We start from the raw sequence: 13,251 nt of genomic DNA, 5'->3' as shown, positions 1-13,251 counted from the left end.
CTGAACGGAACTAAATACGGAAAGCTCCTTACATCCTCTGTTTGATGTGCCAGTATTTGTTCTAATGAAGATATAAATATCTTTCCATGGCTAATGATGCAGAACTCACTTAGAAGGATTGATTGGCTTTCCTGAACAGTCTGTGATATCAACATTAGCTTTCCTTTCAGATCAAAATATTTGTTTGGATTAATCAATTACTGGCCACTCACGCAGACGTAAAATGAATTGTTCAAGAATGTACTGTATGCTCCCTGTGTTCACTACTTTGTGGCTCACATGGCAAGAGTAGGGCTTCCAATCAGCTCATACATGATTAGCATAGCATGATTAGCATAGCATGATTAGCATAGCATGACCATCAAGACTAAATACACCCAACAATGAATGATGCAATTATTTGTTTGTGTTGTGTTTAATTTGTAATATGTCTAAACAATGCCATGTATACTGAACAAAAATATAAACACAACATGCAACAATTTCAACGACTTTACGGAGTTACAGTTCATATAAGGAAATCAGTCAATTTAAATAAATAAATTAGGCCCTAATCTATGGATTTCACATGAATGGGCAGGGGCGCAGCCATAGGCCCACCCACTTTTTTGCTACAAAAGGGCTTTATTAAAGGCAGAAATACTCCTCAGTTTCATCAGCTGTCTGGGTGGGTGGTCTTAGATGATCCCGCAGGTGAAGAAGTCGGATGTGGAGGTCCTGGGCTGGCGTGGTTACAAGTAGCTGCGGTTGTGAGGCCGGTTGGACGTACTGCCAAATTCTCTAAAATGACGTTGGAGGTGGCTTGTGGTAGAGAAATGAACATTAAATTCTCTGGCAACAGCTCTGGTGGACATTCCTGCAGTCAGCATGCCAATTGCACGCTCCCTCAAAACTTGAGACATCTGTGGCATTGTGTTGTGTGACAAAACTGTACATTTTAGAGTGGCCTTTTATTGTCCCCAGCACAAGGTGCAACTGTGTAATGATCATGCTGTTTAATCAGCTTCTTGATATGCCAAACCTGTCAGTTGGATGGATTATCTTGGTAAAGGAGAAATGCTCACTAACAGGGATGCGAACAAATTTGTGCACAAAATTTGAAAGAAATACGATTTTTGTACGTATAGAACATTTCTGGGATCTTTTATTTCAGCTCATGAAACATGAGATCAAGACTTTTACATGTTGCGTTTATATTTCTGTTCAGTATAACTTACATACTGTGAATAACTTTTGCGTCATTTGTTATGGTTTCATGTTATTACCGGTCCAGTTTTGTAAGAACTGAAGTTCTCTTATCAATGGTTACCCCTTTCTGTGGGGGTGATATTGTCCCCCTCATCGTCACGTGCTTTGGAATACTCTGGCTGCTTTTGTTTTCCCTTTGCTCATTCTGCCTTTCTGGCACTTTCATACAATGCTGCACTTTTACACACTGATTATATCAAGCCTTTCAGACTACTGTAGCTTGAATTCCAGCTCTCAGGAAAGAGGAGCATCCCCCATGTAGGACACATGGCAAAAAACAACTCGTCAAGGAGCACCAGCAAGGATTCACCCTAACATCAGAGCCAAGGTGATGTTGGGATCGTTTGAGAAATGTCTTGAGAAATTTTAATATCTTTTTTTCCCCCATGGAGGATTGGAATTGTTGTCTTGGTTTTGCTCTGCAGTTTAGTGCACATTGAAGCAGCACATCGAAGTACAGTGCTAGAAATGCTCAAATTTCTTTGATTTTAGGGATTTAAGATGTGTTTAAAATGTGTGTTCTTGGCTTGATGTATTGTGAAATGTCTTCCTGAGGTACAGTATGTTATTGCCAGATTTGAGGTAAACAGAATGTGTACCCTGCTGCAGATTATTTGACCTAATGACCTATGGGAGCCATTTTATATGTAGGCCTCAGAATCTGAACTGCAAGTCATGTTTAATAACGCTGAAATACTATTTGAATTAATTTCAGATGGGCAAAGGCACAAACAACTTAAAAACAACATTTGCGGTGTGATGTACTTTCTCTTTGACAATGTTTTGTCTGAGATACGTTTATATGAGATGATTTCTGAGATACGAAAAAAACGTCATTAAGAGGAGTTACTTGGGATCTAGAATAAGGTGCAAGATGTGAAGACTGGTGGCACTAAGATAATTAACATGAGGGTTTATGAATCAGAATCCATCCTGTGTCTGTCACTGAACATAATCTGATCTTGTCAAATGTAACCAGACTTTTCCCATGTTTTAGTAAAGTCATGTAGCTAGCCTCTGTGTTGGTCTTTTCTAGAATGGCCCCCTGGTATGTGAATGAGGAAATGGCCAGAGATAAGTGGACATGAGGACATGGTTGATAGATACTGACTTCAACTGATTAACATGTTTTACATGGTTGAGGCTTAATAAGGTGGCCTTTTACTTCATGTCAACAAATTCAACTTTTCTTAAACCTGTCATTTCAATTTGATGTGCTGTTATAAGGAATTGAATGTATAAAGCAGGGGTGTCAACTCATTCCATGGAGGGCCTAGTGTCTGCTGGTTTTTGTTTTTTCCTTTCCATTAAGACCTAGACAACCAGGTGAGGGGAGTTCCTTACTAATTAATGACCTTAGTTCCTCAATCAAGTACAAGGGAGGAGCAAAAACCTGCAGACACTCTGCCCTCCATGGAATGAGTTTGACACATGTTCTATAGAATATGTTCAATGAGTGTGGGTTTTTCTATTACTAGTGTATGCCCTTAGGACTCTGCAATGCACCCATAGACCTTTATACAAAGACTATTGACTTGAACAGACCCATTCTTAATACTACTAGTTCTATTCTAGTTCAATTGAGTTGAGCAGGCCCATTCTTAATTATACTAGTTCCATTGAGTTGACAGGCCCCTTCTGTAATATTGTACAGTAGTTGTATGACCTCTGACCCCTGACCTGGCTTGGTCCCTGTACAGGCGATGTCCCTGCGAGCAGATGCAGCCCAGTGTGGAGGGGTGGTGGTGGAGCTTGAGTCTGATGACATCAGGGAGGCTCGGGCCAGGAAGGCCAGGAGTACACCAGGTCAGCTCGTCTATTGCGGGAGGGGAGAGATAGATGACCAGGACTTTACCCTGACCTCATGATCTGACAATACAACTACATAGCTATTACTAAATGATGATGTAACAACATGTTGTGATTGTCGGAACTACAGCCTTACTATATAGGTATAAGAGCAACTTAATGTAAAGTGTTAGGTATAAGAGCTACTTAATGTAAAGTGTTAGGTATAAGAGCAACTTAATGTAAAGTGTTAAGTATAAGAGAAACTTAATGTAAAGTGTTAGGTATAAGAGCTATTTAATGTAAAGTGTTAGGTGTAAGAGAAACTTAATGTAAAGTGTTAGGTATAAGAGCTATTTAATGTAAAGTGTTAGGTATAGAGCTATTTAATGTAAAGTGTTAAGTATAAGAGCAACTGAATGTAAAGTGTTAGGTATAATAGCTATTTAAGGTAAAGTGTTAGGTATAAGAGATACTTAATGTAAAGTGTTAAGTATAAGAGCAACTTAATGTAAAGTGTTAGGTATAAGAGCTATTTAATGTAAAGTGTTAGGTGTAAGAGAAACTTAATGTAAAGTGTTAGGTATTAGAGCAACTTAACTTAAAGTGTTAAGTACAAGAGCTACTTAATGTAAAGTGTTAGGTGTAAGATAAACTTAGTGTAAAGTGTTAGGTGTAAGATATACTTAATGTAAAGTGTTAGGTATAAGAGCTACTCAATGTAAAGTGTTAGGTATAAGAGCAACTTAATGCTTTTGCTTTTTGATCAGGTCAAGTGGTCAGAAAACATCCTGGTCCTAAATATGTTCAGACATACTCTGATGACCAGTGCTTAATATTAGGTGGTTTTACAGCTTTATTTGCAGAATGTGTCCTGTAGATCCGTAATGATGTTACCTCTGGTTATTGTTCATGTTACTATGTGTCTCTGTTGAATGTACTCACCAGGATCAGCCCTCATCTACCTCAGGGGCCCTAAATTCCTGATCTACGTCAGTGGAGCACTGTCCATGTGGGTAAGAAGCCTTTTCATGTAACAACAATTGGTAAGGGAGCTACAAAGCCATACCGGCTGGACACTATACAGTTTATGTGTCATCAACCTGGTAGTATCTTACAAATCAATGAAAGATGGAAACAATTTACATTTCTCTTATGACATAAAGCCCTAGAAAGAGTAAAAAGCTTAAAGCCAAAAGCTAAAAACGTTTTTTCTCAGTCATGATGACTATTTGTCTTTCTAATAGGGTGACCGTATGTGGCACTTTGCCATTTCGGTGTTCCTGATCGAGCTGTATGGTCGTAACCTGCTGCTGACCGCAATATTCGGCTTGGTGGTGGCGGGGTCAGTGCTGCTGCTGGGGGCATTGATTGGGGACTGGGTTGACCGTAACCCCAGGAACAAAGGTTAGACCAACAATCATTTCTATTTACATCTATAGGGACTGATATCTAGTCCCAAATGGCACCCTAAAGGTACTGCAATATAATATGGAATAGGATGCCATTTGGGACACAGTCCTAATTTCCTGCCTCTCAGGGGCCCTCTGCAGTTCAAACATTAACAAAGTTCCACCCCGCCACTGTTTTGGTAAATTGCTGAGGGATGGGGATGGATAAATGTAACCACTCTCAAATTCATAGTTAGAGCTATGGACGCAAGTACTGACCATCCATGAGATGCAAATTATAGTTTTAATCATGTTTTGAAGCTATACCGTGTTAGTTTACAATTACAAAGTAAAACAATAGTATATTTGGGGTTCTGATGGGGTACGACAGATGAGCTAAGCTCATGAGTCATTTACAAGTTATATTATTTTAGACTCAATGGCTATATACAGTGCATTCCGAAAGTCTTCAGACTCCTTGACTTTTTCCACATTTTGTTACGTTACAGCCATATTCTAAAATGGATTAAAACATTCCCCTCATCAATCTACACACAATAACCCATAATGACAATGCGAAAACAGGTTTTTAGAAATGTTGGTAAAAGAAAAGTATTCAGACCCTTTGCTATCAGACTTGAAATTGATCTCAGGTGCATCCTGTTTCCATTGATCATCCTTGAGATGTTTCTACAACTTGATTGGAGTCCACCTGTGGTCAATTCAATTTATTGGACATGATTTGGAAAGACACACACCTGTCTATATAAGGTCCCACAGTTGACAGTGCATGTCAGAGCAAAAAACAAGCCATGAGGTCGAAGGAATTGTCTGTAGAGCTCCAAGACAGGATTGTGTTGAGGCACAGATCTGGGGAAGGGTACCAAAAAATGTCTGCAGCATTGAAGGTCCCCAAGAACACAATGGCCTCCATCATTCTTAAATGGAAGAAGTTAGGAAGACTCTTCCTAGAGCTGGCCACCCGGCCAAACTGAGCAATCGGAGGAGAAGGGCCTTGGTCAGGGAGGGGACCAAGAACCCGATGGTCACTCTGACAGAGCTCCAGAGTTCCTCTGTGGAGATGGGAGAACCTTCCAGAAGGACAACCATCTCTGCAGCACTCCACTAATCAGGCCTTTATGGTAGAGTGGTCAGAAGGAAGCCACTCCTCAGTAAAAGGCACGACAGCCCGCTTAGAGTTTGCCAAAAGGCACCTAAAGGACTCAGACCATGAGAAACAAGATTCTCTGGTCTGATGAAACCAAGATTGAACTCTTTGGCCTGAATGCCAAGCGTCACGTCTGGAGGAAACCTGGCACCATCCCTACGGTGAAGTATGGTGGTGGCAGCATCATGCTGTGGGGATGTTTTTCAGCAGCAGGGACTGGGAGACTAGTCAGGATTGAGGGAAAGATGAACGGAGCAAAGTACAGAGTGATCCTTCATGAAAACCTGCTACAGAGCGTGCAGGACCTCAGACTGGGGCGAAGGTTCACCTTCCAACAGGATAACAACCCTAAGCACACAGCCAAGACAACGCAGGAGTGGCTTCAGGACAAGTCTCTGAATGTCCTTGAGTGGCCGAGCCAGAGCCTGGACTTGAACCAGATCGAACATCTCTGGAGAGACCTGAAAATAGCTGTACAACGACGCTCCCGCTCCAACCTGATAGCGCTTGAGAGGATCTGCAGAGAAGAATGGGAGAAACTCCCCAAATGCAGGTGTGCCAAGCTTGTAGCTTCATACCCAAGAAGACTTGAGGCTGTAATTGCTGCCAAAGGTGCTTAAACAAAGTACTGATTAAAGGGTCTTGAATACTTATGTAAATGTGATATTTCCGTTTTTTATTGTAATACATTTGCAAAAATTTCTAAAAACCTGTTTTTCTTTGTCATTATGGGGTATTGTGTAGATTCATGAGGGGAAAAACTATTTAATACATTTTAGAATAAGGCTGTAACGTAACAAAATGTGGAAAAAGTCAAGGGGTCTGAATACTTTCCGAATGCACTGTATCATTACTTTAAAAGTCCCAAAATGTATGTACTGTAGCAACTGCAGATTGCCCCTTTAAGACCAATGATGTATTTATGATACACTGTTACAGAATATTTTAGAATCTTAGTTTCTTCTCCCTCCTTGGTTTTAGTGGCGCATGCATCGTTGTTGGTTCAGAACATTTCAGTGACGGTGTGTAGCATTGTGCTCATGTTGGTCTTCTCATATAAACAGTGGATTGAGAGCATTTGGGATGGCTGGTTAACTGTGAGTATGTTTCTCCCTTTCTTTCCCATACCGTCTAAACTCTCATGATGTGAACCTACAGTATATTTTGGAATCAGACATGGATTCAAATAGTATTTGTATTCTTTCAAAGACTTTATCTGCACTTGATTGAGTATGCCTGGTGCAATGGAACCAATGGAATAGTCCTAAAAGTACAAATTCCACCCATCCTGTGCTCCAGGCATGCTCATTCAAACACTCAATGTATTCTAAAGAAAATGAATACTATTTAAACCCCAGGTCTCTTGAGAATCAGGCTAGATATATGATTGTAAACTGCTGTGACGGTTGCTGTTTCTACTGCCACTGTTCTGTGTCCATGTTGTTGCTGCTGCTGCTGTTCTGAGCCTCCTGCTGCTCTGTGCTGTCATGCGTAGTAACGTGTTGCATCACAAAACTTACACAAGGTGGTTTGTTATACGGTGGTGATCGTCCTGGCAGATGTGGCTAACCTAGCAAGCACGGCGCTGACCATCGCCATCCAGAGGGACTGGATTGTGGTTATCACTGGCTACAACCGGGGTCACCTCGCCGGTGAGACTGGCAGACCTGCCGCAAGCTATTACATCATGAGGGATTGTTGTTTCTGTTTCAGCTGCTGAACTGGCTGGTGGTTAAAGCACTTCAAGTTTATCAAACACTCTATGTATTTAGTTTTCTAGGATGTATCACATGCATTACAATAGAAGTAGAATAGTTTGCTAATTTAGGCATTAGTACAAACTGGTAGCACAAGTTCTAATATCACCACAACCAAACAAAACCCTGTACGTTTGGTTTGATTCTGATCTGCAGGGATGAATGCTACCATGCGGCGCATCGATCAGGTGACCAACATCCTGGCACCACTGTCGGTGGGACAGGTCATGACCCTGGCCTCCAACGTGATTGGCTGCGGCTTCATCCTGGGCTGGAACCTGGTGTCCCTCATAGTGGAGTTTATCTTCCTGTCCCGGGTCTACCGCATTGTCCCGGCGCTGTCAGTCAAACCACCCACGCCCGAGGACGGCCAGGCCACCCTGGAGAGACCAGAAGAGAGGACCGAGGGACTGGTGGAGAAAAGGGGGTCACAAGGTCAGTTTCCTTGGGGTCCTGGTGTCCTGGTCACTGTGTGACTGCTTCAGTAGTTGAGTTGGTAAAGTAAAGTATAGTGGATCTTCCAACCTATTTCATCCAACTTTACAGTGAAGTATAGCTTTACTGTAATTTGGAAATTGGTTGGAAGATACGTGAGGTCAAGAAACCTAACTGTAACTCCACAACATGCACAGCACATACATGCTTATTCATCTCTATGGAAAAGCAGTACTACTTGAAAACACCATTGCCCTAAGTTAGTGAATGGATGATGTTAGCAGCATGACTGATGTTTGTCCTCTCCCTCTCAGTAGAGCAGAGTGAGGTGGTGACATCAGCCCCGGGCCTCAGCGATGACGACATGAGCCTGAACCTGAAGGAGATCACCAACCTGCCTCTGTGTTTCGGACGCTTCCGCTGGCTCCTGAGCACCTGTAAGGACGGCTGGAGGGCCTACTACCGCCAGGATGTCTTCCTGGCTGGGATGGGCCTGGCCTTCCTTTACACAACTGTCCTTGGCTTTGACTGCATCACCACGGGTTACGCCTACACCCAGGGCATCAGCGGCTCCCTGCTCAGTCTGCTGATGGGCGTCTCGGCTATAACAGGCCTCATGGGCACCGTCATGTTCACCAAGCTGAGGAAGGCTTACGGTTTAGTCAACACAGGCATCATCTCCAGCTGTCTCCATCTTTGCTGTCTGCTGCTGTGTGTGTGTTCTGTGTTTGCCCCTGGCAGCCCCATGGACCTCAGCCTGCTCATGCCCTTCCTGGACACCAAAGCCAATTCGTCGTTGGCGGCGGTCGGGGGGATGGTGGCGGGCCAAAGGCAGAAACACACCTACCCGATGCGGGGTGGCATCAATCAGCCGCTGCTGCCCGACCGCTCGTCCATCCACTGGACCAATAACACAGTGCTGTTTGAGAACATGCCGTCGGGCACGGAGCCAGACTCCTACATCTCTATAATCCTGCTGTTCTTGGGTGTCATCACAGCACGCATCGGTGAGTAAGAGGGACGACCAGGCCCAGGCCCTTCACAATCAGATTGAGTTAGTGGTTTGCTGATCCACAGCTTAACAATAGCAACTGTACTATATATGTTTCTAGCATAGGCTGTGGGTATTCAGTTCTTTGAAACTCAACAGTAAATTAGTTCAAATAGTGTTGGAAGATAATCATTTTCGTATTATACCAGAAAAATGCTTACCAGTTTTGATTGCAGTGTCTGACTGAATGGAGACTACAGCAATGGATCCATAGTGTAGTAGTCTATCTGTATAGACCATAGTGTAGTAGTCTATCTGTATAGACCATAGTGTAGTAGTCTAGCTGTATAGACCATAGTGTAGTTGTCTATCTGTATAGACCATAGTGTAGTAGTCTATCTGTATAGACCATAGTGTAGTTGTCTATCTGTATAGACCATAGTGTAGTTGTCTATCTGTATAGACCATAGTGTAGTTGTCTATCTGTATAGACCATAGTGTAGTTGTCTATCTGTATAGACCATAGTGTAGTAGTCTATCTGTATAGACCATAGTGTAGTTGTCTATCTGTATAGACCATAGTGTAGTTGTCTATCTGTATAGACCATAGTGTAGTTGTCTATCTGTATAGACCATAGTGTAGTTGTCTATCTGTATAGACCATAGTGTAGTTGTCTATCTGTATAGACCATAGTGTAGTAGTCTATCTGTATAGACCATAGTGTAGTAGTCTATCTGTATAGACCATAGCAACCATTGACCGTCTGTTCTCTGTGTATCCTGTGTGTTCCAGGTCTGTGGTCCTTCGACCTGACCGTGACCCAGCTGCTTCAGGAGAACATCTGTGAGTCGGAACGCGGCGTGGTCAACGGCGTCCAGAGCTCCATGAACTACCTGATGGACCTTCTCCACTTCATCATGGTCATCTCTGCTCCGCAGCCGCAGCACTTTGGCATCCTGGTCATCATATCTGTACTGTTCATCACCACGGGACACACCATGTACTTCCTGTACGCACGCAAAGCCAAGAGAAAACCTGCCAGACGCCTGGACACGTAGGGAGGCCGTGCGGCTTTCCACGACAAAGCATGTAACAAAGACTCCAACCACGTGCCCAGAGACTCCACTCTGCCTGCGCCTGCCTGTGAAATGAATGTCTCTTCTCTCTTGTTCCCTCTGCGCTCTCATTGCTAGGCAACAATACAATACTCTAACACCCCTGCCCCCCCATCCAGCCATTCATTCCAGCACAACACAGCAAGTATATGTCGTGTCCCCCCCAACCTGGTTGCTATCTCCCTGCATGGCCAGGTAAAGTATGGCCAAGTGATAAGGTACAGAAACCAGAACTCAGGTGAACTAGAGTAGGATCCACCTTTTCCCTTCTGTACATAAGTTGATGTGGTCGCAACAGATGCAGTATTGGTTCTCCACCATGTTAGGTTCTCCCACCTCAGTGTTTATCCCCCACCGTGGTAGGTTCTCCCACCTCAGTGTTGATCCCCCACCGTGGTATGTTCTCCCACCTCAGGCAAAGGGCACAGAGGGCAGGCCGAGGCAGCAGCAGCAGCAGAACACGCCTTTCCAGCAATTTTGGATTACTGCAAGAGCTTCATTATGGTAGTCTGTTAACCCACTCAGCATTTTGGATGGGAGTTGAATGGATGGATGGATGGATGTATTTTTCTAACCTTCACACAGTAAAGAACTGGGCATGGTGAAGCAGGTGACAGTAACAAAAAGAAGCAGAAACGAGACTCAACAACTTTAACAAGTGGCAAACATGTTACTGATCCGTCCACTTGGAAATAATCCAGGAAGTCCAAAAGGAAAACTAAAGGGAAGTTGGTGTCAGATTGTGAGATACTGAAGATTATAAAGGAGTCCCCCTTGATGGACAGAAGAGGAAGGATGTAGAGTAATCTTCTCCTGGTCTGTTTCTCTGTGGATGAATCAGGAAGACATGCCTAGCTTTCAAATCAGTCACTAAGACGCATTTCAGTGCATATTGATTAACAAATTATATCATTCAAAAATATCTATAATTTAAACCGGATCGTAGGAACGTATCATAAGAACATAAAGACAGTAAGAAAAAAATAACATGCATTGAAATCAGATTAAATCACGTTCTCTTTACACACATTTTAATTTAATCAAAATGACCATAATTGCTTGTGTACTTAGATAACTGAAAATTGCTTCCAAATTGTAAATGCTTTTCCTTCACATAGAAATAGAGTGATATTAATGCAGTTTGACAAATTTATAGCAACCAGATTTTTACTTACTCTTTCATTTATGACATGTTTTGAGATCATTGTTTAATAGATTGATAGGTCAGTATGATCTTGGATTATGGCTGTGTTGTACCACACTAGAACCCCTACGCATCCTGTTTCCTTGTTGTTCTCATGAACTAAAACAGAACCTTACCTCAGTACAGTACAAGAAAACCGTGTTTGAAAAACTGACTTGGACATGTCTCTCAGCTATGTACGGCCATCCTTTTTGTACAGTGGCAATACCATCAAAGTTTAACTCTTTGTCATGCAAACAGCATCCCATTACAATTTATTTGTTTTTATAGCATATTTTCCTGTGACGTATTGTTCACTTACATCTATAATTTGTTGTCCTTTTCTGTTTCAGACTGTTATTTCTGATGACAATAAACAAGGATTAAGATGTATTTTCTGTTTCAGACTGTTATTTATGATGACAATAAACACAGATTAAGATGTATTTTCTGTTTCAGACTGTTATTTATGATGACAATAAACACGGATGAAGATGTATTTTCTGTTTCAGACTGTTATTTATGATGACAATAAACACAGATTAAGATGTATTTTCTGTTTCAGACTGTTAGTTCTTCTGATGACAATAAACACGGATTAAGATGTATTTTCTGTTTCAGACTGTTATTTCTGATGACAATAAACACAGATTCTGTTTCAGACTGTTATTTCTGATGACAATAAACACGGATTAAAGATGTATTTTCTGTTTCAGACTGTTATTTATGATGACAATAAACATGGATTAAGATGTCTTTGTATTTTGACTTGAAATGTTTTGTTACCAACATTTCCCTCTATTCATCAAAGCTCATTATGAACTGATTTGGAAGTCTAAAAGTCGTAGTTATGACGAGTCCAGGGGATTTCCGGGAGTTTCTCAGTCACGAGTTCTGTAAGTTTCCAATAATTCTGAGAGCACATGAACGCAGCACCATAAATGACAGTCAGTATACAGTTCATGTACCGCACTACGTTTAGCTTCCAGTCATTTTGTCCAGAAGAAGGCTCCAAAACGCCCCTCACTGCATGCCAAGCACCGAACAAGTCTGCTTCTGACCCTACCCAGTCCCAGTTAATCACCTCCATAAATAAAGGCTCCATTTCAACCTTCCTGAGTTAACGTTTTAGTTGGACCCTTTCCCAGAGTATAGCCTACCTCATGACTCTAATAATATTAATACTGCCTGTCCCTTGTGGACCTTGTGCATATTTAATGGAGATATTTCCCAGATCCTTGGCTCCCATAGTGGCAGAAGGCATTAGAGATTCTGCTGACGGGCTCGCAGCGCGGATCTTACTGCATTTTGACCGCTGGAGAAAAGACAGGATGTTCACAAATAGAACCACAGGTGAAGCCCCGTCCCCAATTAATCAGGAAGTAGGAAGTAGGCCTAGTTCTGCCTCCTCTCTACATGGCAGAGAGAGAGAGAGAGAGAGAGAGAGAGAGAGAGAGAGAGAGAGAGAGAGAGAGAGAGAGAGAGAGAAATGAACGAGAGAGAGAGACAGATTAATAGAGAGAGAGAGAGAGACTGACCCAAACTTAAGGAAAGCTTTGACTATGTACAGACTCAGTGAGCATAGCCTTGCTATTGAGAAAGGCCGCCGTAGGCAGACCTGGCTCTCAAGAGAAGACAGGCTATGTGCACACTGCCCACAAAATGAGGTGGAAACTGAGCTGCACTTCCTAACCTCCTGCCAAATGTATGACTATATTAGAGACACATATTTCCCTCAGATTACAGCGATCCACAAAGAATTCGAAAACAAACCCAATTTTGATAAACTCCCTTATCTACTGGGTGAAAAACCACAGTGTGCCATCACAGCTGCAAGATTTGTGACCTGTTGCCACAAGAAAAGGGCAAACAGTGAAGAACAAACACCATTGTAAATACAACCCATATTTATGTTTATTTATTTTCCCATTTGTACTTTAACTATTTGCACATTGTTACAACACTGTATATATACATAATATGACATTTGAAATGTCTATATTCTTTTGAAACTTCTGAGTGTAATGTTTATTGTTAATATTTATTGTTTATTTCACTTTTGTTTACTATCTACTTCCCTTGCTTTGGCAATGTTAACACACGTTTCCCATGCCAATAAAGCCCTTAAATAAAGCCCTTAAATTGAATTGAGAGAGAGAGAGAGAGAGAGAGAG

General features: G+C 42.1%; 1 protein-coding gene across 1 annotated transcript; it reads left to right on the top strand.

The window, feature by feature from the left end:
- Nucleotides 1-1,482: 1,482 nt before the first annotated feature.
- Nucleotides 1,483-11,560, top strand: LOC121586933 (solute carrier family 40 member 1-like). The gene is made up of 9 exons (XM_041903994.1): nucleotides 1,483-1,576; nucleotides 2,949-3,054; nucleotides 3,985-4,052; nucleotides 4,284-4,443; nucleotides 6,577-6,692; nucleotides 7,121-7,247; nucleotides 7,509-7,787; nucleotides 8,102-8,794; nucleotides 9,572-11,560. The coding sequence occupies exons 2-9, from the start codon at nucleotides 2,952-2,954 to the stop codon at nucleotides 9,835-9,837; spliced, it is 1,812 nt and encodes a 603-aa protein (XP_041759928.1). The 5' UTR covers nucleotides 1,483-1,576; nucleotides 2,949-2,951; the 3' UTR covers nucleotides 9,838-11,560.
- The last annotated feature ends 1,691 nt before the right edge of the window (nucleotides 11,561-13,251 follow it).

Source organism: Coregonus clupeaformis, chromosome 17 (genome assembly GCF_020615455.1).
Source record: "Coregonus clupeaformis isolate EN_2021a chromosome 17, ASM2061545v1, whole genome shotgun sequence".
Classification (NCBI taxonomy): domain Eukaryota; kingdom Metazoa; phylum Chordata; class Actinopteri; order Salmoniformes; family Salmonidae; genus Coregonus; species Coregonus clupeaformis.
Note: the sequence above shows the minus strand (reverse complement) of the source record. Positions and strands in the feature narration are given on the sequence as shown.

Excerpts from the sequence above, each read along its gene's own strand:
- LOC121586933 (XM_041903994.1), top strand. The coding sequence starts at position 2,952 with ATGTCCCTGCGAGCAGATGCAGCCCAGTGTGGAGGGGTGGTGGTGGAG. Across the intron at positions 3,055-3,984 it reads GAAGGCCAGGAGTACACCAG|GATCAGCCCTCATCTACCTC; the intron begins GTCAGCTCGTCT and ends TGTACTCACCAG. Across the intron at positions 6,693-7,120 it reads TTTGGGATGGCTGGTTAACT|GTGGTTTGTTATACGGTGGT; the intron begins GTGAGTATGTTT and ends AACTTACACAAG.